Source organism: Trichomycterus rosablanca, chromosome 4, assembly GCF_030014385.1.
Source record: "Trichomycterus rosablanca isolate fTriRos1 chromosome 4, fTriRos1.hap1, whole genome shotgun sequence".
NCBI lineage: Eukaryota > Metazoa > Chordata > Actinopteri > Siluriformes > Trichomycteridae > Trichomycterus > Trichomycterus rosablanca.
Genome location: NC_085991.1, coordinates 52544539 through 52572226, shown reverse-complemented (window position 1 = coordinate 52572226; position 27688 = coordinate 52544539). Strand labels below are relative to the sequence as shown.

Here is a 27688-nt window from a genome sequence, read left to right as displayed (position 1 = left end):
TTCTTATACTCACCTATCCGTCCATTCTCCTGTCCTCATACCCACCCATCCATTCTTATACTCACCTATCCGTCCATTCTCCTGTCCTCATACCCACCCATCCATTCTTATACTCACCTATCCATCCATTCTCCTGTCCTCATACCCACCCATCCATTCTTATACTCACCTATCCGTCCATTCTCCTGTCCTCATACCCACCCATCCATTCTTATACTCACCTATCCATCCATTCTCCTGTCCTCATACCCACCCATCCATTCTTATACTCACCTATCCGTCCATTCTCCTGTCCTCATACCCACCCATCCATTCTTATACTCACCTATCCGTCCATTCTCCTGTCCTCATACCCACCCATCCATTCTTATACTCACCTATCCGTCCATTCTCCTGTCCTCATACCCACCCATCCATTCTTATACTCACCTATCCGTCCATTCTCCTGTCCTCATACCCACCCATCCATTCTTATACTCACCTATCCGTCCATTCTCCTGTCCTCATCTCACCCATACGTCTGTTTACCTGTCCTCATACCCACCCATCCATTCTTATACTCACCTATCCGTCCATTCTCCTGTCCTCATACCCACCCATCCATTCTTATACTCACCTATCCGTCCATTCTCCTTTCCTCATACCCACCCATCCATTCTTATACTCACCTATCCGTCCATTCTCCTGTCCTCATACCCACCCATCCATTCTTATACTCACCTATCCGTCCATTCTCCTGTCCTCATACCCACCCATCCATTCTTATACTCACCTATCCGTCCATTCTCCTGTCCTCATACCCACCCATCCATTCTTATACTCACCTATCCGTCCATTCTCCTTTCCTCATACCCACCCATCCATTCTTATACTCACCTATCCGTCCATTCTCCTTTCCTCATACCCACCCATCCATTCTTATACTCACCTATCCGTCCATTCTCCTGTCCTCATACCCACCCATCCATTCTTATACTCACCTATCCGTCCATTCTCCTGTCCTCATACCCACCCATCCATTCTTATACTCACCTATCCGTCCATTCTCCTGTCCTCATCTCACCCATACGTCTGTTTACCTGTCCTCATACCCACCCATCCATTCTTATACTCACCTATCCGTCCATTCTCCTGTCCTCATACCCACCCATCCATTCTTATACTCACCTATCCGTCCATTCTCCTTTCCTCATACCCACCCATCCATTCTTATACTCACCTATCCGTCCATTCTCCTGTCCTCATACCCACCCATCCATTCTTATACTCACCTATCCGTCCATTCTCCTGTCCTCATCTCACCCATACGTCTGTTTACCTGTCCTCATACCCACCCATCCATTCTTATACTCACCTATCCGTCCATTCTCCTGTCCTCATACCCACCCATCCATTCTTATACTCACCTATCCGTCCATTCTCCTGTCCTCATACCCACCCATCCATTCTTATACTCACCTATCCGTCCATTCTCCTGTCCTCATACCCACCCATCCATTCTTATACTCACCTATCCGTCCATTCTCCTGTCCTCATACCCACCCATCCATTCTTATACTCACCTATCCGTCCATTCTCCTGTCCTCATACCCACCCATCCATTCTTATACTCACCTATCCGTCCATTCTCCTGTCCTCATACCCACCCATCCATTCTTATACTCACCTATCCGTCCATTCTCCTGTCCTCATACCCACCCATCCATTCTTATACTCACCTATCCGTCCATTCTCCTGTCCTCATACCCACCCATCCATTCTTATACTCACCTATCCGTCCATTCTCCTGTCCTCATACCCACCCATCCATTCTTATACTCACCTATCCGTCCATTCTCCTGTCCTCATACCCACCCATCCATTCTTATACTCACCTATCCGTCCATTCTCCTGTCCTCATACCCACCCATCCATTCTTATACTCACCTATCCGTCCATTCTCCTGTCCTCATACCCACCCATCCATTCTTATACTCACCTATCCGTCCATTCTCCTGTCCTCATACCCACCCATCCATTCTTATACTCACCTATCCGTCCATTCTCCTGTCCTCATACCCACCCATCCATTCTTATACTCACCTATCCGTCCATTCTCCTGTCCTCATACCCACCCATCCATTCTTATACTCACCTATCCGTCCATTCTCCTGTCCTCATACCCACCCATCCATTCTTATACTCACCTATCCGTCCATTCTCCTGTCCTCATACCCACCCATCCATTCTTATACTCACCTATCCGTCCATTCTCCTGTCCTCATACCCACCCATCCATTCTTATACTCACCTATCCGTCCATTCTCCTGTCCTCATACCCACCCATCCATTCTTATACTCACCTATCCGTCCATTCTCCTGTCCTCATACCCACCCATCCATTCTTATACTCACCTATCCGTCCATTCTCCTGTCCTCATACCCACCCATCCATTCTTATACTCACCTATCCGTCCATTCTCCTGTCCTCATACCCACCCATCCATTCTTATACTCACCTATCCGTCCATTCTCCTGTCCTCATACCCACCCATCCATTCTTATACTCACCTATCCGTCCATTCTCCTGTCCTCATACCCACCCATCCATTCTTATACTCACCTATCCGTCCATTCTCCTGTCCTCATACCCACCCATCCATTCTTATACTCACCTATCCGTCCATTCTCCTGTCCTCATACCCACCCATCCATTCTTATACTCACCTATCCGTCCATTCTCCTGTCCTCATACCCACCCATCCATTCTTATACTCACCTATCCGTCCATTCTCCTGTCCTCATACCCACCCATCCATTCTTATACTCACCTATCCGTCCATTCTCCTGTCCTCATACCCACCCATCCATTCTTATACTCACCTATCCGTCCATTCTCCTGTCCACAGACTCATCGTTTGTAAACACATCTGTTCACCCATCTGCCCCTTCACCCTCATAATGATCACCCGTCCACTCATCAGTCCACAGGAAGTGTTTTCTTCACTACGGTGTACATGTGTATCAGTGCTGTTACAGGACTGGAGGATGTGACTGATGTGTTTTCTTTTACTTTTTAATTAAATGTCTTTTTTTATTAATAAATTCTGAAGATTAAGATTTACAGCTTTAAAATCCCAAGATTCCATCGTACTATTTAAAACAGCGACTCACGCTGAGTCAATCACATCTGATATTTTAGTTATTACACAATGACAAGGTCCAGAGAACCTCAGAGGAACAAACAGTTATAACAAGCATAATAATAATAAAATAAGCATTTAAAGCTACCTGTAAATGCAGACCTGCTATTATGGGATGGTCTAAACTGTCTAAAAGTTCCTCATATTTTAATAAATGTAAAGATGTTGTTGGACAGATTTTTAATGGTTAGATTTTATTTTTAGGGGTCGATGAAATGAAAATAATGAAAGAACAAAAGAACCTAGAACTTAAATACTTAAAAAAGGAAAGAATGTTAAAGCAGGTCGAGATAAAATACTAACATAAGGTGAATTTTTCCCTTATTTCCCCCCATTTTAATCATATCCAATTCCCCCGGCCGTACTGCACCTCCACTTCTGACCGAGGAGGGCCGCTTCTTTTCACCTGGACAAGGCGGGGTCATACGGAGATCCGTATCCCTCGTCTCTGTGCAGTGCCTCGATCAGCCAGCAGAGGTCGTAACTGCAGCACTGATGAGGAATTCCCAGCATTCCCATCCATGAACGAGGAGGAAAACACTAACAGGTTGTATAATATTTCTTTATTTATCAAATCCACCATTATAAATGTATCACGCTGCACCAGGAAACATAAGATCTGATGTTCACCCACAGTTCATTATTAATAAACGTATGATTCTATAGAAAGATCATTTATATAAGAGAGAGAGAGAAGATTTAGGAATGTGAGACAGTGAAGGTAAAGCGGACAGACTGGGTAAGAGAGACACGGTGAAATCCACGACTGGTTCCAGGACGAGTTCTCAGGGCATCAGGAGCTCGTCCAGCGTCCTGACCGCATCCTCATAGATGAACCTGGGGGGTAAAAATACACTGTGTTCAGTGGGGAGAGAATCCGCCGCTGGCAGGGGAAAAGAAGAACCCAGTGGCGGCTTTACTGGTGTGTGTGTGTGTGTGTGTGTGTTACCTGTTCGTGGACTCCTCGGCGGTGACGGCTCTGTGCTGCTGGATCTGTCTGTGCACCGATACGGCGATTCCCTTCAGATCAGCACCGAAGTTCTCCGCTGTCGGTATAAACCATTATTAGATAATAAATTATTATTACACATTAGCTCGTTATTACGAGTTTTTTTTTAAAAGTTTCCACACTTTTAAAACTCATTTCAAAAACAAACTCCATCATTTTTCTACATGTTCATGTTCCGATGCATTTTTCAGCATCGTACCGACTTTTTAACGCTGTCAGCTTGTTGCCACTGATGCGCCGCTGCTTTCACATCATCACATGAAAATCTTCTTCCCCTTAAAGCTTCGAGCGTCCAAAAAGGTGGATATCAGATGGAGCTAATTCCGGACTATAAGCGTCTCTCAGAACAGAACAGAACCAAACAGAACAAAATAGAACAGAACAGAACCAAACAGAACAAAATAGAACAGAACAGAACCAAACAGAACAAAACCAAAAAGGTGGAAATCAGATGGAGCTAATTCCGGACTATAAGTGTCTCTCAGAACAGAACAGAACCAAACGGAACAAAATAGAACAGAACCAAACAGAACAAAATAGAACAGAACCAAACAGAACAAAATAGAACAAAACCAAACAGAACAAAACCAGAAAGGTGGAAATCAGATGGAGCTAATCTGGACTAAAAGCGTCTCACAGAACAGAACAGACCAGAACCAAACAGAACAGAACCAAACAGAACAGAACAGACCAGAACCAAACAGAACAAAACCAAACAGAACAGAACAGAACCAAACAGAACAAAACCAGAAAGGTGGAAATCAGATGGAGCTAAATCAGGACTAAAAGCGTCTCTCAGAACAGAACAGAACAGAACCAAACAGAACCGAACCAAACAGAACCGAACCAAACAGAACAGAACCGAACCAAACCAAACAGAACAGAACCAAACAGAACAGAACCAAACAGAACAGAACAGAACCAAACAGAACCGAACCAAACAGAACAGAACCAAACAGAACAGAACCAAACAGAACAGAACCGAACCGAACAGAACCGAACCGAACAGAACCAAACAGAACAGAACCAAACAGAACAGAACAGAACCAAACAGAACAGAACCAAACAGAACAGAACCGAACAGAACAGAACCAAACAGAACAGAACAGAACCGAACAGAACAGAACCAAACAGAACAGAACAGAACCAAACAGAACAGAACCAAACAGAACAGAACCGAACAGAACAGAACCAAACAGAACAGAACCGAACCGAACAGAACAGAACCAAACAGAACAGAACAGAACCAAACAGAACAGAACCAAACAGAACAGAACCGAACAGAACCAAACCGAACAGAACAGAACCAAACAGAACAGAACTGAACCGAACAGAACCGAACCGAACAGAACCAAACCGAACAGAACAGAACCGAACAGAACAGAACAGACCAGAACCAAACAGAACAAAACCAAACAGAACAGAACAGAACCAAACAGAACAAAACCAGAAAGGTGGAAATCAGATGGAGCTAAATCAGGACTAAAAGCGTCTCTCAGAACAGAACAGAACAGAACCAAACAGAACCGAACCAAACAGAACCGAACCAAACAGAACAGAACCGAACCAAACCAAACAGAACAGAACCAAACAGAACAGAACCAAACAGAACAGAACAGAACCAAACAGAACCGAACCAAACAGAACAGAACCAAACAGAACAGAACCAAACAGAACAGAACCAAACAGAACAGAACCGAACCGAACAGAACCGAACCGAACAGAACCAAACAGAACAGAACCAAACAGAACAGAACAGAACCAAACAGAACAGAACCAAACAGAACAGAACCGAACAGAACAGAACCAAACAGAACAGAACAGAACCGAACAGAACAGAACCAAACAGAACAGAACAGAACCAAACAGAACAGAACCAAACAGAACAGAACCGAACAGAACAGAACCAAACAGAACAGAACCGAACCGAACAGAACAGAACCAAACAGAACAGAACAGAACCAAACAGAACAGAACCAAACAGAACAGAACCGAACAGAACCAAACCGAACAGAACAGAACCAAACAGAACAGAACTGAACCGAACAGAACCGAACCGAACAGAACCAAACCGAACAGAACAGAACCGAACAGAACAGAACTGAACCGAACAGAACAGAACCAAACAGAACAGAACAGAACCAAACAGAACAGAACCGAACAGAACCAAACCGAACAGAACAGAACCAAACAGAACAGAACTGAACCGAACAGAACCGAACAGAACCAAACCGAACAGAACCAAACAGAACAGAACTGAACCGAACAGAACAGAACCAAACAGAACAGAACCAAACCGAACAGAACCGAACAGAACGTGAGTTATTGTACTAAAAGGAACAGGAGCCCGGCCGGGCCGATAGCTCCCCAGGATTAGAATTGAAGAGCACCTCTCAGAAGTGAGAGAGCAGAACATCTACACTTATGGAAGTTCATCACTCACTGTTCCTCACGATGGCAAGAACGTGCGTGACGGCGGAGAGTCCCGCGACGCTGTCGATGGCCTCCGAGTCGACCGACGACCTGGTCTCGGCTATGAAACACCTGTGTCAGGGTAGAGAAAGGTAAACGGGGTAAATAGGGCGAATTTGAACTTCAGGGTTAGAGAGAAGCTGTCAGAAGTATCGGGACAAAGAAGCACACTAAACAGACAAAAGTATGTGGACACCTGACCATCCTATTCCTAAAAACCATGGGTATTTATGTACAGCTGCCCCGCCCTCCTTTCTTTTAGTAGCTACTTAGCAGCTACTTTCATTAAATAGCATTTGTGAGGAACATTCGCTTTCATGTTCCAGCACGACTGTGCCACTCGACCAACATCGCCATTCAAATTGTGTCATCTTTTGATTGAACAGGCACAAATTCCCACAGAGGTACTCCAAAGTCAGCTGTTGTTCTGGCTGTCTAGATCACATAGAGGTCGCTCTGTTTGAACACGTGATGCCCAGCCAGCTCGCGGTCAGGTGTCCGAATACTTCCGGCCATACGGTGTGGATGAAGTTGTGCTACCCGGTGACGGCGGGTGATCTGAGGATGGACGACATTATGGCGCATGAGAGGGGAGGAAGATCCGTCACGGCTTCTGGAGTCGTGGCCCCTTCAGGATGAGAGATCTGGATAAAAAGAGAAGGAGGAGGGAGGAAAAAAAAAAATCAAAGGTTGGCCCGATTGTACTTTTTGGGCACCCGAGTGCCAGATTCCTGACCGTGCGTCCGTCGGACACGACTGGCCACGTCTGGGGGGGGGGGGCTATGTGCTTCATCTCCGCCACTGTGAGACGCTACTCTCCTGGATACACCCTGGTTACATTACATCGGTCAAACAGTCATGGACGATTTGGTCTCTCCGATTCACTCGCATGTTTTTAGACTGTGGGAGGAAACCGGAGCTCCCGGAGGACACGAGTAAGAAACCCAGACGGCTACACCTGGGAATCGAACCCAGGACCTTCTTGCCGCGAGTCGACAGGGCTGCCCACCGAGCCTCGGGGCAAACCGCGCTCGGCTTGAGCGGCGGAACGTCGTCAAAGTGCGAATCTGAGCCGAATCTGCGTTCGTGCGGAACAAGTGTCAGATCCTGTGTTTATCTCACCGTTTAACTTTTAAACTTGTGTTACAGCTCCGGCTTCCGAGTCTAAAACGCTTCTGGTTCCAAATTTACATTTACAGCATTTAGCGGACGCTCTTATCCAGAGCGACTTACAGAAGTGCTTCCATAGTGAACATTTCATTTCTCAAGTTTAGGTAAACAACAGTCGAAGAACACAAATCTGCAAAAACCTGTTAGAACCAAAGTGCCTTTTTTTTTTTTTAATGGAAAAGGATGGAACAAGATGTTAGTAAATAAGTACAAGTCAGCTTAAGTGTTTAGTAAAAAGGTGATGAAGGTTTTTAATCGTTTTTTAAAGACAGCAAGAGACTCAGATGTTCGGACAGACAGAGGAAGTTCATTTCACCACTTGGGTGCTAGAACAGAGAAGAGCCTTGATGCTTGTCTTCCTTTAGTCCTGGATGGAGGCTCAAGTCGAGCGAGACTAGAGGCTCGGAGGTTGCGTGGTACAGAGCAGGGTTTGATTAGACCACGAAGGTAGCTTGGGGCTGGTCCATTTTTGGCTTTGTAGGCGAGCGTCAGTGTTTTAAACTGAATGTGTGCAGCTACAGGAAGCCGGTGAAGAGAACGTAGCAGTGGGGTGATGATGTGGCAGCAGTGGGGTGATGTGGCAGTGTTTGGGTTGGTTAAAAACCAGACGGGCAGCTGCATTTTGAATGAGCTGTAAGCGTTTAATCGTGGACATGGGAGCTCCAGCCAGGAGGGAGTTGCAGTCGTCCGACCGTAGTCCAAATAAAGCTTAACGTGGTTTAATGTAGTAACAGGGTGAGACAGGAGCGCTCAACTTCTCCTCATTATTACCGCTCATAAGTTCTTTTACTACGTCGTATCAAACAGTTCGTCTCATCGGAGGAGCTTCGAGAAGGTCAGCGGACGGCAAAACTGGGTCAAAGCTCAATCAGGTGAACTCAGGAAACCGCTGCACAGCCTTTATTACCGGGTCCTAATCCACGTTAGCATAGTGCTGGACAATAATTCGATATCAACGTTTCAATAACGGTGATATGCCACGACGACGCCAGTGCTCAGCGTTACCGCTCTGATTACACTCCGCTACCTACAACACGGTGGATATTAGCGGCTAAATGAGTTCAGCAGCTGTGAGTGAACGAGCATCCACAGTTTAAACAGTAGAAATAGTTGATGAGAGAGGAAGGACTAGACTCTTTTTTTCTGTATTCTTTAAGCACAACATCTGCTGCAGCAAATTCTGCAGCAACTCTTAAGCACTTTTTATTCTCTTTATCCTGGTTGAGCACTTCTGTTCGAAAATGTTTACATACAAATAATAATCAGTCCATGTTGTGGATTAAAGTTAGTTAAGACCAGAGGTGGAAGGTAACGAATGACATTTACTCGCGTTACTGTAACACTTTTGTTTTTGTGTACTTTCACAGCCTGTAATTTTACTTTTACTTAAGTATGTTTCGTATTAGGAATTAGGGCTGCACGATATATCGTTTCAGCATCGTCATCGCGATGTGTGCATGTGCGATAGTCACACGGCAGGACGAAAATTCACACCGTTCTCGTTTTCAGTGACGGCTCACGCGCCTTGTGCGCCGAGCAGCGGCCGGTCAGAGGACTCGTCCATTGAGATTTCGGACTCGTGATTCCTGATTCGGTACAAAGATTCGAATCGTCGACCCGGGTGATTCAGGAAGCGCCCAGCTCTGGTATCGAACAGTCTAATCTGCAGCGTTTCTCTCCCATCGATAAAAATACGGAACAAAGCGCGTCCCGTATCGGTTCGGTACGGAACGCGACGTTTAGTTTCCAAAGACGGAACGATTCCGTATTCTGCGGGACGGTTGGCAACCCTAGTCACGGCGCTAACACGTCAATATAACATCTCGATTCGTGTACAGAAAACGGTTACATTTGCTGACAAGCCCAAACTTGCTAATAAAAACACTCGTTAAAAATCAATAATTGTTTATTTACGTTTGAAAATAACTTCGTCCGCTCCGTCAGCCATGTTTATTTTTCTTAGTTTAATGCTCAGTTTCAACCGAGTACAAAGATGTAGCTGGTCATAATCTTTTGTATCCCTTGTAGGCACCACCCTTTCTCACAGATGAGCCCCTTATCTAGAGTAAGATACATGCATTATTAATATTATTAATCATGTGGTGAAAATTCTTGCATTTTTTTAATATCGCAGGGGGAAAAAAATCGCAATGTCAGTTTTTTCCAATATCGTGCAGCCCTATTAAGAATGGTAATTTACTACATTGTAAATAAGATCCGTTACCGAGTAAAATAATAAACGCTAAAGAAATCGCGTCTGGGAAACTGCTGCAGTGAATTCTGCGACGGGGAGTCGGATCTTTTGTCTCGGTTCCTTTTAAAGAGCCGTATATGTATATATAACGACTGCCAGAAGCGCGAATCGATTCCTTCATTTCAGTTTAAAGGGCCGTTCAATAGATTCGAATCATTCTACGACACATCGCTAGTGGTTATACAGTTTAAAAAAGTTTTATGGGACTAAAATGATACATTACACACCCCTAAATGTTTTAAATGTTGTATCTAGAGATGTACCGATCGGGGTTTTTGGCACCGATTCCGATCGGGGGCGGGGGGGTTTAGCAGTAAATAAACTTAAAAAGAGCCTCACAGTGAAGATAAACCAGAGCAGCGTGCGCATGTGTGTGTGTTTGTGCCTTTAGAAGAGACGCTTTGTTCACAGTATCGCTATAAGTGATTCATTGATTCATGAGTCGATTCATTTTATGTGAAGCGTAAGTTTCTCTTCTCGGTTATCTCTCCGTGTTTACTGTTATTAATTAAATGTCGTGGTTTTAAATAAACGCCAGCTACTACAGAACATTCTGTGTGACTCTCTTACATTAAAAAGCTTCATTAAAAAGCTTCATTAAAAAGCTTCATTACACTGTTATTAGCACAGATCTGTAACCGACCGTCAGACTCGTTCCGTCTAAGGAGCTAAAAGTTTTCTGATCCTAAAAGTTCAGCAGATGATCCTGAACTAACGAATTTGCTAATGAATAAACTTTTGCCTCTGATTGGCTCTGTAACGTTTTCTGTTCTCATCTACATCACAAGTAAGAACCACTTACGATTTACCAAAGTGAACCAGGAGTTTATATAACGTGCTGATAGAATCGACTCAGATGTGACCGGGTTGAATTATCTTTTTAAAGTAAATATTACAATCAGCAGAATTACATCGTATGTATGATGCACAACGTTAATGATGTTATTTTAGGTCATGAAGAGCTTTCACTGTGGTTTCTGTATGATGGGTGATGAATGGTGATGTGATGGTTGGTGCTTCGTAGCTCAAAGTCTGGATCGATCCACTGAGCTGTTAACTTAACGTGATCTTTATATATCACACGATCGGATCGGCTACTTTTAGGAGATATCGGCCGATCGCCGATAGCATATTTTGATTAAAAATCGGCCGATACCGATTCGTAGCCGATCGATCGTCCCATCTCTAGTTGTATCAACATGTTTCTTCTATTATATTTGAATTAAAAACAACTATTGTGAGATTTATATCCACTCGTCCTGTTTGTATTACACAGAAGAGACCCCCCCCCCCCGCTGTTAATAAAGTAACTCAGTAATGTTACTCTGAGTACATTTTAAATGAGTTACCTTTTACCTGAGTAGATTTTTAGACTAGTAACTTTACTCGTACTTAAGTAAAAATTCATTAAAGTAATAGTACTTTTACTTGAGTACAATATTTTAGTAACACATACAGTACGTTAATATATTATATTATATATTGTCACAGCTTATGTTTATTTGAGAATGATGTCGTGTTTTTGTCTGTATACAAATGCTGAATACAAGTAAAAGGTGAAAGCTCATTTATTATTATTATTATTATTAGTATTATTTCTAAAATATTATGTAGTTATAAAGGGTGAGATTTCATAGACTTTGCAAATACATTTTTCAGAGGTTTGCAGGTGTTCCTGGCAGTTTTTCTGACATTTGTATTATTCATATCGATATCGGAATTATATCGTATCGACCGAAATTAGGAGTTATATCGTGATATAAATTTTAGCCATATCGTCCACCCCTTTGTTAGCATCATAAATAGGAAGCTCACGGACCTTCTGCAGGGTGTGGCTGATGTCGATGATGACCGCCGCACACAGAGACGAGAAGATCCCGCTCATCGCCTCGGCCCTCTCCGAAACCAACTGGGTCACCAGCAGGAAGTCGTGCAGGGCTTCTTCAGACGAGCGGCAGAGCTACAGACAGAACGGACAGGGGGAACCGATGAACGAATCATCATGAATCACTGAGTCATGAATCAATGAATGAGTCATACAGAGAGCCGCAGGGCGCACAGACCAGCACGCTGCTTTCTCTGTACTCTTCTACCTCCTCTGACACTCTAGCCGGCCCACTATCGCTGACATCTCCAGCTCTTGAGTTTTAAGTGGCTGTGTCTGGGGGAGGGTGGATCATTTCGATGATTTGCACCCCAACCACCGCTCTCAAGCTCAACTCAAAGGCGGTGCTATCAACCTAGCCGGGCGACCACACAAGGGGAGCTCTCGAGTTTGAGAGGCACAAGTGGCTGTGCCTGAGGGAGGGAGGGCGAATCATTTTGACAACCTTGTGCCCCAACCACCGCCCTCAAGCTCAACTCAAAGGCAGTGCTATCAACCTCGGTTCTGCAACTGTGGGCTCTTCTGTCTGGTCAAGGGGCTCTTGAGTTTGAGAGGCACAAGTGGCTGTGCCTGAGGGAGGGAGGTCGAATCATTTCGATGATTCCACCGCTCTCAAGCTCAACTCAAAGGCGGTGCTATCAACCTAGCCAAGCAACCACACAGGCAGGGTTGCTGCTATGCACTTGTTGCACAAGTGGCTGTGCCTGAGGGAGGGAGGTCAAATCATTACAATGACCTTGCGCCCTGACCACCCCCCTCAAGCTCAACTCAAAGGCGGTGCTATCAACCTAGCCGGGCGACCACACAGGCAGGATTGCTGTTCTGCAACTGTGGGCTCTTCTGTCTGGTCAAGAGAGCTCAGGCTGTGCCTGAGGGAGGGAGGTCGAATCATTACAATGACCTTGCGCCCTGACCGCCGCCCTCAAGCTCAACTCAAAGGCGGTGCTATCAACCTAGCCGGGCAGCCACACGAGGGGAGCTCTCGAATTTAAGAGGCACAAGTGGCTGTGCCTGAGGGAGGTCGAATAATTTTGACGACCTTGCGCCCCAACCACCACCCTCAAGCTCTAGCGATGGATGATACAGCTTTGTAAAAAGAGGGGTGCGCCACAATCTCATCCAATCTCATCGGCAGGGCGCCGCCAAAGAGGGATGCTGAGGCATTATGGGAAGCGTAGCGCTCGTCCCGGGCCACGTCCAGATTCCCGAGACCTAAATAGAGCCTCCTGACCTCTTGTCCCTCCTCCTTGTCCCTGCGCAGGCGGTGGGCCACGACCTCCAGAACCTTCTGGAAGATGTTGGTGACGATCTGCAGCGTGACGGACAGGCGCTCCTCCTCGGGCGTGGCGCTCTGGGCGAAGCAGTCCTGCGCCACCTCGGTCAGCACGGACAGGAGGAGGGGGACGCACTGGTAGCCTTTTTCTGAAGAGCAGAGATCACACACACACACACACACACACACACACACATTTATATCGAATGGTTGCCGGTTCAAGCCCCGCCACCACCAAGTTGCCACTGTTGGGTCCCTGAGCAAGGCCCTTAACCCTCAATTGCTCATCGTGTAAGTCGCTTTGGATAAAAGCGTCTGCTAAATGCTGAAAATGTAAAAAGTGTGTGTGTGTGAGAGAGTGTGTGTGTGTGTGTGTGTAAGAGAGATAGAGAGAGTGTGTGTGTGTGTGTGTGTATATGTGTGTGTGAGAGAGAGTGTGTGTGTGTGTGTGTAACTCACCAGACAGCAGCACGTACGAGCAGAGCTGCAGGACGCGATGGTTAAACTCAGCGTCTCCCAGAGCGACTCTCACGGCGTCTCTACACACCCACAGTAAAGCCTGTCCGGAAATAAAGGACACGGAGCTGTATAAACAAAAAAGCTGCTCCGGAAACACTGTAAAGCAGAAACTCCATTCGTTTACATTTAGGATGTTTAGCAGACGCCTTGATCTAGAGCGGCTTACAGCAGTGTGACAGTGTACCGTCTGGGCTATCGAGGGAGAGGGGCTTGATCCAGCGACCTTCTGATTACTAGTCTGGACTCATCTGAGCACAGAACACTCATCCATCGTCTCCCTGAATCTGTCCACAATATTAAGGACGGTAGATGGAACTGAACGTCCAGTCAGGTGGTTTTATCAGCTCCACTTACCATATAGAAGCACTTCGTGGTTGTACAATTACTGACTGTAGTCCATCTGTTTCTCTGCATGCTTTGTTACCCCCCTTTCACCCTGTTCTTCAATGGTCAGGACCCCCACAGGACCCCCACAGAGCAGGTATTATTTAGGTGGTGGATCATTCTCAGCACTGCAGTGACACTGACATGGTGCTGGTGTGTTAGTGTGTGTTGTGCTGGTATGAGTGGATCAGACACAGCAGCGCTGCTGGAGTTTTTAAACACCTGTCACTGCTGGACTGAGAATCGTCCACCAACTGAAAACATCCAGGCAACAGCGCCCCGTGGGCAGCGTCCTGACCGACTCAAACAGCAGCAATAGATGAGCGATCGTCTCTGACTTTACATCTACAAGGTGGACTAGGTAGGAGCGTCTAATAGAGTGGACAGTGAGTGGACACGGTGTTTAAAAACTCCAGCAGCGCTGCTGTGTCTGACCCACTCATACCAGCACAACACACACTAACACACCACTACCATGTCAGTGTCACTGCAGTGCTGAGAATGATCCACCACCTAAATAATACCTGCTCTGTGGGGGTCCTGACCATTGAAGAACAGCATGAAAGGGGGTAACAAAGCATGCAGAGAAACAGATGGACTACAGTCAGTAATTGTAGAACTGTCGCCTGCTCAGCCACCCGCGAGTCTCACACGCAGACAGAAGAACGTGGGTGCTAAACCCTGTGTGTGTGTGTGTGTGTGCTACCTCTACAATTCTCCTGCTCAGACTCAGCTGCTGCTCAGAGATCCGGTCACCAGGGGCCACCAGGAAGGGCAGGACCTTCTTCTCCACCCAGTCCATGGAGTCCTCCAGAGAGGTCAGGAAGTGCCGGTCCTCAGGGTGCTGAAGGACAGGAGAAGGTCACGTTCCGGACCACGCCTTTTATCCAAAGCGACTTATAGCACTTACAGTAGTGTGACAGTATACAGTCTAAGCAATTGAGAATTAAGGGCCTTGCTCAGGGGCCCAACAGTGGCAACCTGGCAGTGATGGGGCTTGAACCGGCGACCTTTCGATTACTAGTCCAGTACCTTAACCACTAGGCATCGTTTTCCACTGCTCATGGGGTCAAACCAGGTCTAGTGGAACAGTTGTAGCCTAGTAGGTAGAGCTTTAGGCTTTCAATTGAAAGGTTGAGAGCTGCCACTGTTGGGCCCTCGAGCAAGGCCCTTGTCCAAGTCCTCTCGGCTCCAGGGGCGCCGTACAATAACTGACCCCACGCTCTGACCCTGTCGTCCTACCGTACGCCTGTGTGGGCAGGTGTACAGTCCCTTGACTTTTGTACCAATGTACCGGACCGTAGTTTGGTCACTTCAAAGAGAAGATGCGTTAATGTGCCTTGGCCGCCCACGACCCTGTCGCCGGTTTACCACGGTGTTGCGCTCACACCACCATGGCATCAGCGTCGGCGAGAGATCCTACCTTGTCCCTACAGTCAGTAATTGTATACCACCCCCGTGGTGTGCGGATGAGAAGATTCTCTTTTATGGACTGAGTAATGTAAAGTACAGTAAGGATTCAAACTGGTCTACTGGGTCCAGCCCTGAACTATAACCTACACTGTCCAAAAGTATATGGACACTTGATTTTGTGCCTACGAGCTTCCCCGCACAAGCTCCCACAAGATTTGTGCCCATTTGCACTGGATCCAATTCATCCCAAAAGTATATGGACACTTGATTATGAGCTTGTTGGATACGGATATGGGGTACCCCCCTCCCTTCCCAGCTATAAAAACCTACAGGCATCTGGATAGGTTCACCCCCTTCACCATAATTTATATTGTCTCGTCTACTCCACTCTTCAGAGATTCTCTTTTATGGATTTGGTTAAATGGTCTCTGAATGCTATTGACACCATCTTCTCAACGAGGAGTTCGGGTTCGGGGGAACCCACATGCCCCGGCGGAACGCAGACGGCGGGATACGCGATGGACTCGTGGGCAAAGTGGAGGGTCGTGTGCCTGGCACCTCTTTCGTTAGAGGACGTAGAGGATGTTTACCTATTCGGAACTTTGTGATTGTGGGGTTTTTGCTGATTGGATCAGTCTTTACTCTGCTGTATCGGGAAATTAAAAGAGTCGGGTCAGTCGTCAAGGGTCCCCAGAAACTGCCCAATTTGATTGATATGATGGGCAAAGCCGTCGGAACTCAGACTGCGACTATGAATCGCAATATGGAATATATCTTGGAGAAACTAGCGGCTTTGCAAAGGGATTTGAATCAGAGACCGAATCGATCGCAGAGAACGTGTTAAGGAAATTTGTAACCGTGTTCGGATTACAAAAACAGGTCATTTCTGCTCTTTGGCTATCCCTGCTATCAGCATGGCCTCGCTGATAAGGAAATTCCTCCGGAAGATCCGACGCCTTCCAAACTTCTTGGCTTAATCCCACCAATACGGCAGGACGGCTCTGCAGTGCGCGCCGGCATACTGGCTGCGAATCGCTGGGGCTGCTTGTCGTAGTTTGGTTACTTTCCTATCCCCACATCCCTAACCCGTGGCTCGTTGCGTGGCTATGTTATGTTCTTATGTTTACATGTGCTTGTGTGCTGTAAGGAGCTTTTTTTCGTGTTACCATAGTGTGCTCCTCAGGGAGCACAATGTGGTTGCTGTTTTTTTATTTTTTTTTATCTCCTACTCTCCCAATGTGTTACCATTTCTTGTTTAACGATGTGAATTTCCCCGTTGTGGGACTAATAAAGGATTATCTTATCTTATCTTATAACCCTCCCACAAGATCTGGGAATTTGTGCCCATTTGCACCCACCTAATCCCCCCCACTTGTTTCCTACCAATCTCGTTCGTTTAGGCGCCCAGCCTGCCGGTAGCAGAGCTGAGATTTGAACTCGAGCCATCCCAAAAGCTTCTGATGGGGTTGAGGTCTGGAGTTGAGGCTCACATTGTGCACATGGGCTCAACTATGCAGGAAGAGAACTATGCGGCCTTCCCCAAACTGTTGCCACAAGCTCGGATGTGTATTATTAAGATCATGTGACTGATTTTAGTCATGAATAATAACGAACGCGTTTGATCTGGGCCGTACTGCGCGTGCGCCTGTGCAGAAAGATGAAGAGTGTAAAGAAAGCCTATGTACTGGGTGGGTGCTGGGTTGCCAGGCGTGTCGATTTCAAAGGGCGCGGCGTGAATCTGGCAACCCGTGGTGCTATGCGGTACCCGTGCGGATAGGTGGTGGACTCACCCTGTGTTGTAGGTGGACGGCGAGCCGGGAGAGCGCGGCGAACGCCCTGAGCGCGGTCTCCGCCGGCGCGGCGCCGACCTCGCGTCCGCTCAGGGACGAGCACAGCACCGCCTACACAGAGACCACGTTACAGACCACGTCATGACAGCTTTAATCGACGTTCGATCGGCGCGGGACAGACAGGAAAACCAGAATCACCTTCCAGGCGGCGAGGGCGGCCAGCAGGGGGCGGAGCTGCTCCACGCTCAGGCTCAGCAGGCGCTCCCGAGTCTGAGGTTTGGACAGCAGACACTCCACGTAGTCCAGTCCCAGCTCCGGCTTGGCCTCCGTGGGGGCGCTGAACTGGACCCGCCTGGCGTCCGAGCCGCTCCGGTCAGCCTGCGTACAGACGTTGTACACCGATCAGGCATAACATTATGACCACCTTCCTAATATTGTGTTGGTCCCCCCTTTTGCTGCCAAATCAGAACCAGCATGAACTTCTTCAGCAGTCTGAGCTACAGTAGCTCGTCTGTTGGATCGGACCACACGGGCCAGCCTTCGCCCCCCACGTGCACCACTTTCGATAGATACTGACCACTGCAGACCGGGACACACCCCACAAGAGCTGCAGTTTTGGAGATGCTCTGACCCGGTCGTCTAGCCTTCACAATCTGGCCGATCAGATCCTCACGCTCGTCCATTTTTCCTGCTTCTAACATCAACTTTGAGGATAAAATTTTCAAAATGCTTAAAATGCTCATTTTTGATGGAGCAAAGTGTCCTGCACGTGAATCTAATTGCAAATTTGGGATAAATAATTTAAATCAATGAAATATAACGAATAAAAATTGTTCTTGCACCGTTTGATGACTCCAGATCCCATCGGTGATTTTAATATTTATTTTCTATAAGACATTTACAATAATGTGGTTAAAATCCACGTTTTAGTCACGTCCCCGGGTTTTCACTCAGTCCTGGTACCCTAGACAGTCACATTTTGAACAGAAATCTACATGATCTGTATCTACTGAAGGACACGTGAGGAGCATTAGTAGGTTCTCCCTTTATTCCCCCCTGTATGTTTGATAATATTGTAACTCTGACTGAGAAGATTCATCTCAGCGTTCGTTCCTGTTACCTTTATTTATTCTTAGTTGTTATTTGTTTATTTTAAATAAACTCCGTTTTTTTTTTTGATAAATCACTAGACTGTGCAGTGTTCTGGTGCTTTAGCATGTTCTCCACGCTGCTATATTTCCACTAGCTCATCTTCCACTTAGAAACCTTGTCTTATTTAAACAAAGTTGCCTGAGATTGACCAAATCCCCGTCTGAGTACTTAAGTGTGTGTTTTATAGATTTCGTTTTGAACGAAGATAAAACAAGACTGAACAAAAATCCCACCAACACTGCTGCACCTGCTACACCCGCACCAGTACAACACACCATATCACCATATCACCATATCATTCCCATGCTGGTCTGACTGCAGTGTGGTCAGAGAGAGGGGTTCCCATGAGAGGGGATCCTATGCTCTCCCTACAGTCAGTAATTGTATAGCGCTCACCCCGTTGACAGGAGAAGCCTCGGTGAGCCACTGCACGGCCAGATCCAGCACGTGGCTCACCTGCCCCCAGCTACACACGCACTCGATCAGCTGGTCGTACTCGGACGCGGCCGCTCCGGGGTCCAGCCTCTTCAGCTGGGCTGTTACTTTACTCCTACACACACACACACACACACACACACACACACACACACACACACACACACGGGAGAGCAGAACTGAGTATATCGGGCACGTACGACTGGAACGAGAGTGTGTATTGTGTAATCGGACACACCGGAGAGCTGGAACGGCCGAAGCTGGGAGTAAAGACGCCAGGCGGATCAGCGCGGCTCTACAGCGCTCGTCCTGTAACACACACACACACACACACACACACACACACTTACAACACACGGCCGAAAGCACACACCGGGTCCGTCTGAAAACCTCACGGGGCAGATTATCCGGTCGGATCATCACTCGGAATTGAGGCGCCTCAGTAGGAGCATCTTAAGGGATCTAGGGATTTAGACACGCCCTCTTCTCGGCGTCTAGGTTTTCGGACAGACCCTATCTGGACGGACGTGGACGGCTTCAGACCTGGAAGACTCGGAGGTACTCGGGCAGGACGGAGGCGAACTTGGCGGTGGTGTAGCTCAGCGCTTCCTTATTCAGCTCCAGAGACTTCTGCACGCTCTTCCACAGAATGACCACCAGCTCCAACAGACTGGACATCACCGCCGTGTCCTTCACCGACAGCACGTCTTCCAATATCTACACACACACACTCATTATAATGCATTACAGTGCTGTGTTACGATATACGGCATAGCCCACCTCAATGGTTGAATGTAGACCTAGAGCAGGGGTGTCAAACTCATTTTCACCGGCTGATTGAAGGGCCGATTGTAACGTATCCTGCTGTGATTTCAGTCACATTGCTGTTTTTCTTGGAGGCTGAATTCTGCATTTATATTGTCCTACTTTACCACAGACACGGCCTCATAACACAAGAGACGCACCGGTTTCTCTTCCTGAAGCACAAACTTGTTTTCACTTTATTAAATTTCCTCCTTATGCTTAATTTTCTTACTTATCTTCTTGTACATTTTAGGATCATGTGTAAATATGTGTAACATCATCTACTGGTAGGATGTGTCACTTTGCAGGTCACAAAATCAGCCTGCATTTTGAGAGATGCAGTTTATTTAGGATTTTACAGTTTATTTTTAAGACAATCATTCTGCCCTCACTAATAGTTTATCCCCCTTTCCCAGCTAGACAGACAGACAGACAGACAGCTCTCTTCAGAATACAGTCGGTTTATTTGCTTCCCAGCTGTGTGATACACTGTGTGCATCAAAATGAAGTAAAAATACAAACAATAAAAACAATAAAGAACTTAATACAGTAAAAGCACACAGCTGTAGTCAAGTGTTACATCTGGTACAATATGAGATTTAACCAAACGTAAAATAGCGCTAAGGAGTTAGCATTTTGTGTAAAGATACTAATTGCTATAGTAACGGTAACAATTGTATTTAATGACGGTAAATTTGTAACTAAAACGCTGTGATATACTCACTAAACATTTACCAACAACAGAGAATATTAACGCCACGACTTACAGACGATGCTTGGGTATTATATTGCAATATAATTATTTGTATTTATTTATTATTGTTTACGTTACTGACTACGCTACTTCGCGTTCTCTTGCCGTAAAAGTCACATGGCTTCTTAGCGAAGGTTCAAGTTAGTTGCCATGACTACGATGTCACGTTGTCTCTTAAAGGCGCAGGAGCGCATTAAATTATAAGCGCGTCTCTGTAACGACTCGAACCATCACAACAATCGTACAGTCGTTTAAGCTCTCGCGGGCCGGATCAAATGACGCGGCGGGCCGGATCTGCCCCCCCCCCGAGTCGTGTTCGTAGCTGCTTCACACGTCAATATCTTGGACATTTTGACTAAGCGATTGCTAACTGAACTGATTTTCATGATTGTAAATCAAGCAGGGCCTTAACCTTTGCGTGGTGTGGATAGTTCTGTTACTCAGCCAACGCTTGCGGGTCTGGTGGAGCCATCGCATCAATAAAGATATAACTTATTTAACATACAAAATATCGTTTACTTTAAGACGTCAAGCAATCAAGACGCATATTTGGTCAACATTCACTATTTACCTTCGGTATGTTGGATCATATTTATATTAGGGCTGTCGAAGTGAACGCGATAATGACGCATTAGCGCAAATTCTATTCGGCCCCGCGAGTCATCCGTAGTTCATGTCGAGGCTTGACCCGTGCACGGCATCTCTCGTCAAGACGCCGTTTCTCAAATGTAACCGAGCGTGGTAGTGATGCGCTCGCTTCATAACGAAATAAATACACGCTATATTCACAAGTTGTCGGGAGCAGAACACTTTTATTAACTTCTTCTGTTACGCTACCGAATATCGGACAGCTAGAGTCGTTATTCCATGAACTATGGAAGCCCCAAAGGGTCAAAACACACTCACTTTGTGTAGAAACGTCCATCAAACCGTCGTCACGATACAAGCACAGTAAAGTCTGTTACAATAACGACGCCTTATCCCACCTGAAGCACCGCTGATCTACAATGTTTACTGATGGAGAAATTCTAACCTACAATCTGACATTTATACGAAGTCGAGGGTCTCTGCTGGATAGTATTACTGCCTAGTATGTGAGTGAATAAAACTCCCTTACAGTTTTTAACATAAGTACATTTAGCATAAAATGTGTTCACCATTTTAATTGTAACATTTCACTTAAAAATCCTTGTTTTCTATAACATTTACACAACTGAACTACCGTATTTTCCGCACTATAAGGCGCACCTAAAAGCCTTAAATGTTAAAAATGTTGTTGCGCTCCGCTTGACTGACTATCGGACCATTTCCCGCTGACACAGGGACGTAATACGTACACTACGTACGCTGGCAGCGATAAACCAATCAGAGAACATTACGTAATACGTACAGTACGTGCGCTTACCTCCGCCACGCCTCCGGTAGGTATACTTTCTTTGTAGACCGTATGTTTTAGCGCCTTATAATACGTGGCGCCTTATGTATGGGTTAAGTACAGAAATAGACCCCGTAATTGAGACTGCGCCTAATAACCCGGTGCGCCTTATGGTGCGGAAAATACGGTATATGAAATTCTGAGATTAATCGCGATTAAAATTTGTAATCGTTTGACAGCCCTAATTTATATATAACGGTGCCGTCCGTTTGTTGTGAGTAGATATAAAAAAGAAAAATTAATATCAAAATATGGCTGGAAAAGCGTGTTTACTTTGAACGAATCGAAATGGGACAACCTTAAGAAATGTAAAACATCTGTTAGTGTGAGAAACAGCAGCCGGAACAGATACAGAATCTATATCAGACTACACATCAGTCCCACTGAACACAGTCTATTCATGCCATAGCCTATACAACACACGAGGCTCAGCTTTACTGGGTGTGTGTGTGTGTTGCATATAGAGATGCACGAGTACCGATACCGATACTCGTACTCGTACTCGCAAACGAGGCTCCGATACTAAACATCCGATACCGTGTGCCTAGCGCACGTCGCTGCGTTACGCCCGGTTCACACTACACGATCTTTGCCCTGATTTTCGCTCGGCGGCCGGATCGAGTTTTCCAGCACGTCAGATATCTGATCCGAGACGTGCGACTGGGAGTGAGCGACACGTGGAACAGCCAATGAGAACGCAGGATACGGCGTGAGGGGAAACGCAGGAGAGGAGCGTAAACAGGTGGGACGGGGGGATAATATACGTAGTTTATATCAGAATACATCAGCACACGCACACGTTTTACAGTATCGTTCTCTACAGAACGTAACAACAAAACACCGACATTGCAAAAATATTTATTAACCTCCAACTCACTACAGAACGATCCATGCTGTTTCGTGTTGCCAGATCCACTCAGATTCATTTATTTTTCCTCCTTGATTTCATCACGTCAGCGCACAAACACTTTGATCGCTCGCTACTTGTTGACGTGCATTTTTGGACGTGGTATCATTAAACTTCTCGTCACTTCTCACCTGTGTTTTTGTTTAAAAAAAACAACGATATTCTAAATAGGTATCGGTATCGGCAAGTACAAAAATACACGTACTTGTACTCGGTTGGGAAAAAATGGTATTGAAGCATCCCTACTTGCATACATTCATTTGATGCCTGTCTGTCTGTATCTCTGTCTGTCTGTATCAGTATGTCTCTTTGTATGTCTGTCTCTCTCTCTGACTGCCTGCCTTCCTTCCTGTCTGTCTGTCTATTTTTCTGTCTGCCCGTCTCTCTGTTTCTCTCTGTCTGTCCGTCTGTTTCTCCCTCTGTCTCTCAGTGTCTCACACTCACAGCAGGACATGTCGTAGTAGGACAGAATAAAGGGACACACTTTTATACCTGCGGGTCCAGTGGACCTGAACACCACACGTGTAATATAGACGTGTTATTTTGTATGTTCTTCACACAAAACGAGCCAAGGGCGAGGAGTCTGAGGTTAAAATAATAATAAATAGCATCAGCTTTCTTTTGGTCAACATTGAAAAGGGCTCCCACAGACCCAAACACCACACAGGGTTTAATCACGTGTCCACATACTTGAGTCTACATTTCCCACCCCTTGTCTGTAGAAGGATACTGTTGAAATCGTGATGCTACAGCGCCCCCTACTGAAGCTACAGGGGGGGGGGATCCTGCTGTAGATCAGCATGCTCATGTAACGTGATCTTGAAAGCGGTCGGATCGCTGTACGGTTTTATCCGTCTGTCGTCTCCCAAACCACGTGTCGTCATGAAAACCCGCGCGAGAAGTGACGAGGGGTTTAACGACACCACGTCCACAGATGCACGTCAGCGATAAGCGAGCGATCAGAAGTCGCCTGTGCGCTGATGTGCGGCGCGAGAGCGGAGAGGAAAAAAGAAATGAATCCGAGTGGATTTGGCAACACGACCGGCAGAGAACTGGGAGTTAAATAAATATTTACGCAATGCAGCGTTGGTATTACGGAGTGACGGATCACGCTTCTAATGGACGGGTCTGGGTTCGGCGGTTGCCAGGAGACGGTACCTGTCTGACCGCACTGTGCCGAGTGTAAAGTTTGGTGGAGGGGGGATTATGGTGTGGGGGTGTTTTTCAGGAGTCGGGCTCGGCCCCTCAGTTCCAGTGAAAGGAACTCTTAATGCTTCAGCGTACCAAGAGATCTTGGACAATTTCACGCTCCCGACTTTGTGGGAACAGTTTGGGGATGGCCCCTTCCTGTTCCAACACGACTGCGCACCAGTGCACGAAGCACAAGCTCCATAAAGACGTGGACGAGCCGGTCTGGTGTCCTGACCTCAACCTGATCGATAGAACACCTTTGGGATGAATCAGAGTGGAGACTGTGAGCCAGGCCTTCTCGTCCAGCATCAGTGTCTGACCTCAATTCCCATAAACACACTCCTAACCCTTGTGGAAAGCCTTCCCAGAAGAGTTGAAGCTGTTATAGCTGCGAAGGGTGGCCGAGTTTTGATGTAGTGTGAACTAGGCATAATTCAGACTAACGTGTGTGTAGATCAGGAGGAAGTGTGTGTGTGTGTGTGTGTGTGTGTGTGTGTGTGTGTGAACCGTACCGAGCTGTTCTCCTTGTTGCTGCAGACCGATTGGTCGGGGTTCTCCCCCGTCTTCTGGATGCAGGCGTTCAGACACTTCCTGATCATCAGCATCAGTTTGACTGGGCAGAAGACACACACACACACAGAGTGATGGGCGGGGCCAGACGATCACATGATCTGTCTAACTAGAGCGTCTAAATAATCTGCCGTCTATAGGTTCAGTCAGTTAGAATCCTCATGTCTCAGAAAATCGCTGGTTCAAGCCCCAGCAGCTCCTAGTAGCCACCGTTGGGCCCCTGAGCAAGGCCCTTAACCCTCAAATGCTTTGTTTTCATGTCTTATCACCACTTTATCCTGCTCAGGGTTAGGGATGGGGCCACCAGATCACATGATCTGTCTAACTAGAGCGTCTAAATAATCTGCCGCCTAAAGGTTCAGTCAGTCAGAACCCTCATGTCTCAGAAGGTCGCTGGTTTAAACCCCAGAAGCTTCAAATAGCCACTGTTGGGCCCCTGAGCAAGGCCCTTAACCTTCAAATGCTTTGTTTTCATGTCTCACCACACACTTTATCCTGCTCAGGGTTACGGTGGGTCCACCCCCCCCCCAGACAGGACGCCACCCCCCCCCCCCCCCACACACACACACAGCCCAACCTCAGATACAGCCAATCATGTCTCGAATTCGAACCCTGGTTCCCAGGGGCAAAAACACACATTCCTGATTCACCCCTACTCTCAAAGACCGGATTCGGGAGCGTCTGCAGGACGCGGGTGACGGTACGACCCCGGCTGCGGCCTTATGCACACCTATGTCGGTGGGCGCGGCGTGCACGTAGGCGTAGCGGTAGAACTTGCGCGCGGCGCCGGCGTTCATCTGGATCATGGAGACGCAGCGCTCGCACCACACCTCCTCGCCCTGGGCCAGCGGGAGGAAGGAGCTGAAGAGCAGGTTGACCACGCGCTTGGACACGGACGGCGAGTCCAGCTCCAGACGGGCCAGCAGGTGCTCCATGGAGCACACCTTCCAGAACTGAGAGGGACACGGGGGGGGGGGCACAAGGGTTAGTGCTGTGGAAGGGACCGTTCTCTCCATCACACACACACACACGCGCGCGCACACTCACCTTGGCCGCACGGACGGCTTTGATCTTGATCAGGAGGTCGACGAAAGCCACTCGGACCTTCTCCGACGTGTCGTGCAGGCTCAGCTTGAGGGCGGGAAGCAGCTTCTCCATCAGAGGGTGGCTCATCTGGTTGTCCAGGATCATGGACATGCACTACACACACACGATCAGGTGATGAGCGTTCCTTACACTAGGGTGATGATGAAGCCCTGTTGACCTCCCTCCCTCCCTCAGACACAGCCAGTTGTGTCGGTTTAGACCCACAGATCCTCTCACCATGAAAACGGCGCAGCGGCAGTCCGGGCTGCTGCTGTCCGAGGCCAGTTCCATCAGCCTCTTCAGCAGGTCGGTGATGATGGACGAGGGCAGCAGCTCCCAACATCTGGACACCACGGAACAGGCTCCCAACACAGCCGCACTGCGCACCGACGGCTGCGGGTCCTCCAACAGAGACTGCACAAGGAGACCGTCGTATTAGAAGCGTGTTTCATCTCATCATCAGGACAGGATGCGAGGTCATTGCTTACAAACAGAGCGTCCAGTTGTTTCTGCACCAGCTCGTCCATTTTCTCAGTGGTCATGTCGGGGTCGTGGACGGGAAAAGCTTCGGTGAAGAGCAGCGTGGCGTTGGCGCGCACCTCCGCATTCGCTGCCTGGTAAAACACGCACACACACACACACACATCAGGGACCTGACATGGTACACGCCTGGACCCAGAAAGTGCTAAAATACAAGCTGCTAGCAATAGTGACTGAAATACCTGAACTCTATGATTAGCAGTTATGGGGAGCACTTACTTTTGCACAGTGTGTAGTGTGTAAACAGTGATGCATCATAGCAGAGGTCCATATTAAAAGTGTGTGTGTGTGTGTGTGTGTGGTGACCTTTAGGGCTTTCCACAGAACAGGCCTGTAGAGACGGTGCAGCATCTCATCCACACCCTGCCTGAACTTCTGCTTATGGAAGTAGGTCAGAATCTGCAGCACAGGAAGTGATAATTATAATAATAATTATTATTATAAAAATATCAATAATAGTAACAACAATAATGATAAAAACATCAACAATAATAAAAATATCAATAATAATTATAATATAAAAATAAATATATCAATAATAATTATAAAAATATCTAAAATAATAATAATATAAATAATAATTATAAAAAAATATCAATAGTAATAATTATTATTATAAATATATCAATAATAATAATAATATAACAAAAATATCAATAATAATTATAAAAATATAAAAAAATTAATAATAATATAAATAATAATTATTAAAACAAAATTTCAATAGTAATAATTATTATTATAAATATATCAATAATAATAATAACAAAAATATCAATATTAAAAATACAATTGTTATAAAAAAATAACAATAATAATGATTATGAACATATCAATAATAATAATATTATAACAACCAATAATAATAATAATAATAATAATAATTATAAACATATCAATAATAATAATAATAATATCAACAATAATAATAATATCAATAATAATAATAATAATAATTATAAACATATCAATAATAATAATAATAATATCAACAATAATAATAATAATAATATCAATAATAATAAAAATATTAACAAGTAACAATAAAAATGATAAAAAATATCAATAACAATAATTTAAAAATTATAATAAATTAATGATAAATTTAATATTAATGATAAATTTTTTAAAAATATCAATAATAATTGTGATAACGATGATGATAAAATAATAATAATAATATTGACAGGTTTAATGATAATAATGACACTATTAACAATATTAAAAACAAAGTTAATGTAATGTAATATTAATGATAATGTTATTAAAAATAACAATAATAATAATAATAATGACAACTGATGAAAAATGAAAATATTAATACTATTAATAAAGTTTCTAATAACAAAATTAAAAAATATAATAAAATAATAATAAATTATAGTACATTAATAAAACTGTAATATTGATACATTATAATATGATATAATAATTAGTAATATAATAATAAATTAATTAAATAA

The 27688-nt window shown here is 45.7% G+C and overlaps 1 protein-coding gene across 1 annotated transcript in view; it reads right to left on the bottom strand.

Moving 5' to 3' along the window:
* Positions 1–3728: 3728 nt before the first annotated feature.
* The window catches only part of ncapg2 (non-SMC condensin II complex, subunit G2), a 36382-nt gene continuing 12422 nt past the window's right edge, over positions 3729–27688 (bottom strand). Inside the window, exons 9-27 of the mRNA XM_062994510.1 lie at positions 26532–26624; positions 26174–26299; positions 25923–26099; positions 25647–25799; positions 25330–25552; positions 24542–24642; positions 19482–19655; positions 19177–19247; positions 18900–19053; positions 17550–17729; positions 17352–17462; positions 14855–14992; positions 13705–13804; positions 13204–13394; positions 11907–12047; positions 7204–7307; positions 6635–6735; positions 4132–4228; positions 3729–4019 (exon numbers count right to left, since the gene is read on the bottom strand). Coding sequence (XP_062850580.1) covers positions 3968–4019; positions 4132–4228; positions 6635–6735; positions 7204–7307; positions 11907–12047; positions 13204–13394; positions 13705–13804; positions 14855–14992; positions 17352–17462; positions 17550–17729; positions 18900–19053; positions 19177–19247; positions 19482–19655; positions 24542–24642; positions 25330–25552; positions 25647–25799; positions 25923–26099; positions 26174–26299; positions 26532–26624 — 2487 coding nt within the window. The 3' untranslated portion in view covers positions 3729–3967. The remainder of the gene's footprint in view (positions 4020–4131; positions 4229–6634; positions 6736–7203; positions 7308–11906; positions 12048–13203; positions 13395–13704; positions 13805–14854; positions 14993–17351; positions 17463–17549; positions 17730–18899; positions 19054–19176; positions 19248–19481; positions 19656–24541; positions 24643–25329; positions 25553–25646; positions 25800–25922; positions 26100–26173; positions 26300–26531; positions 26625–27688) is intronic.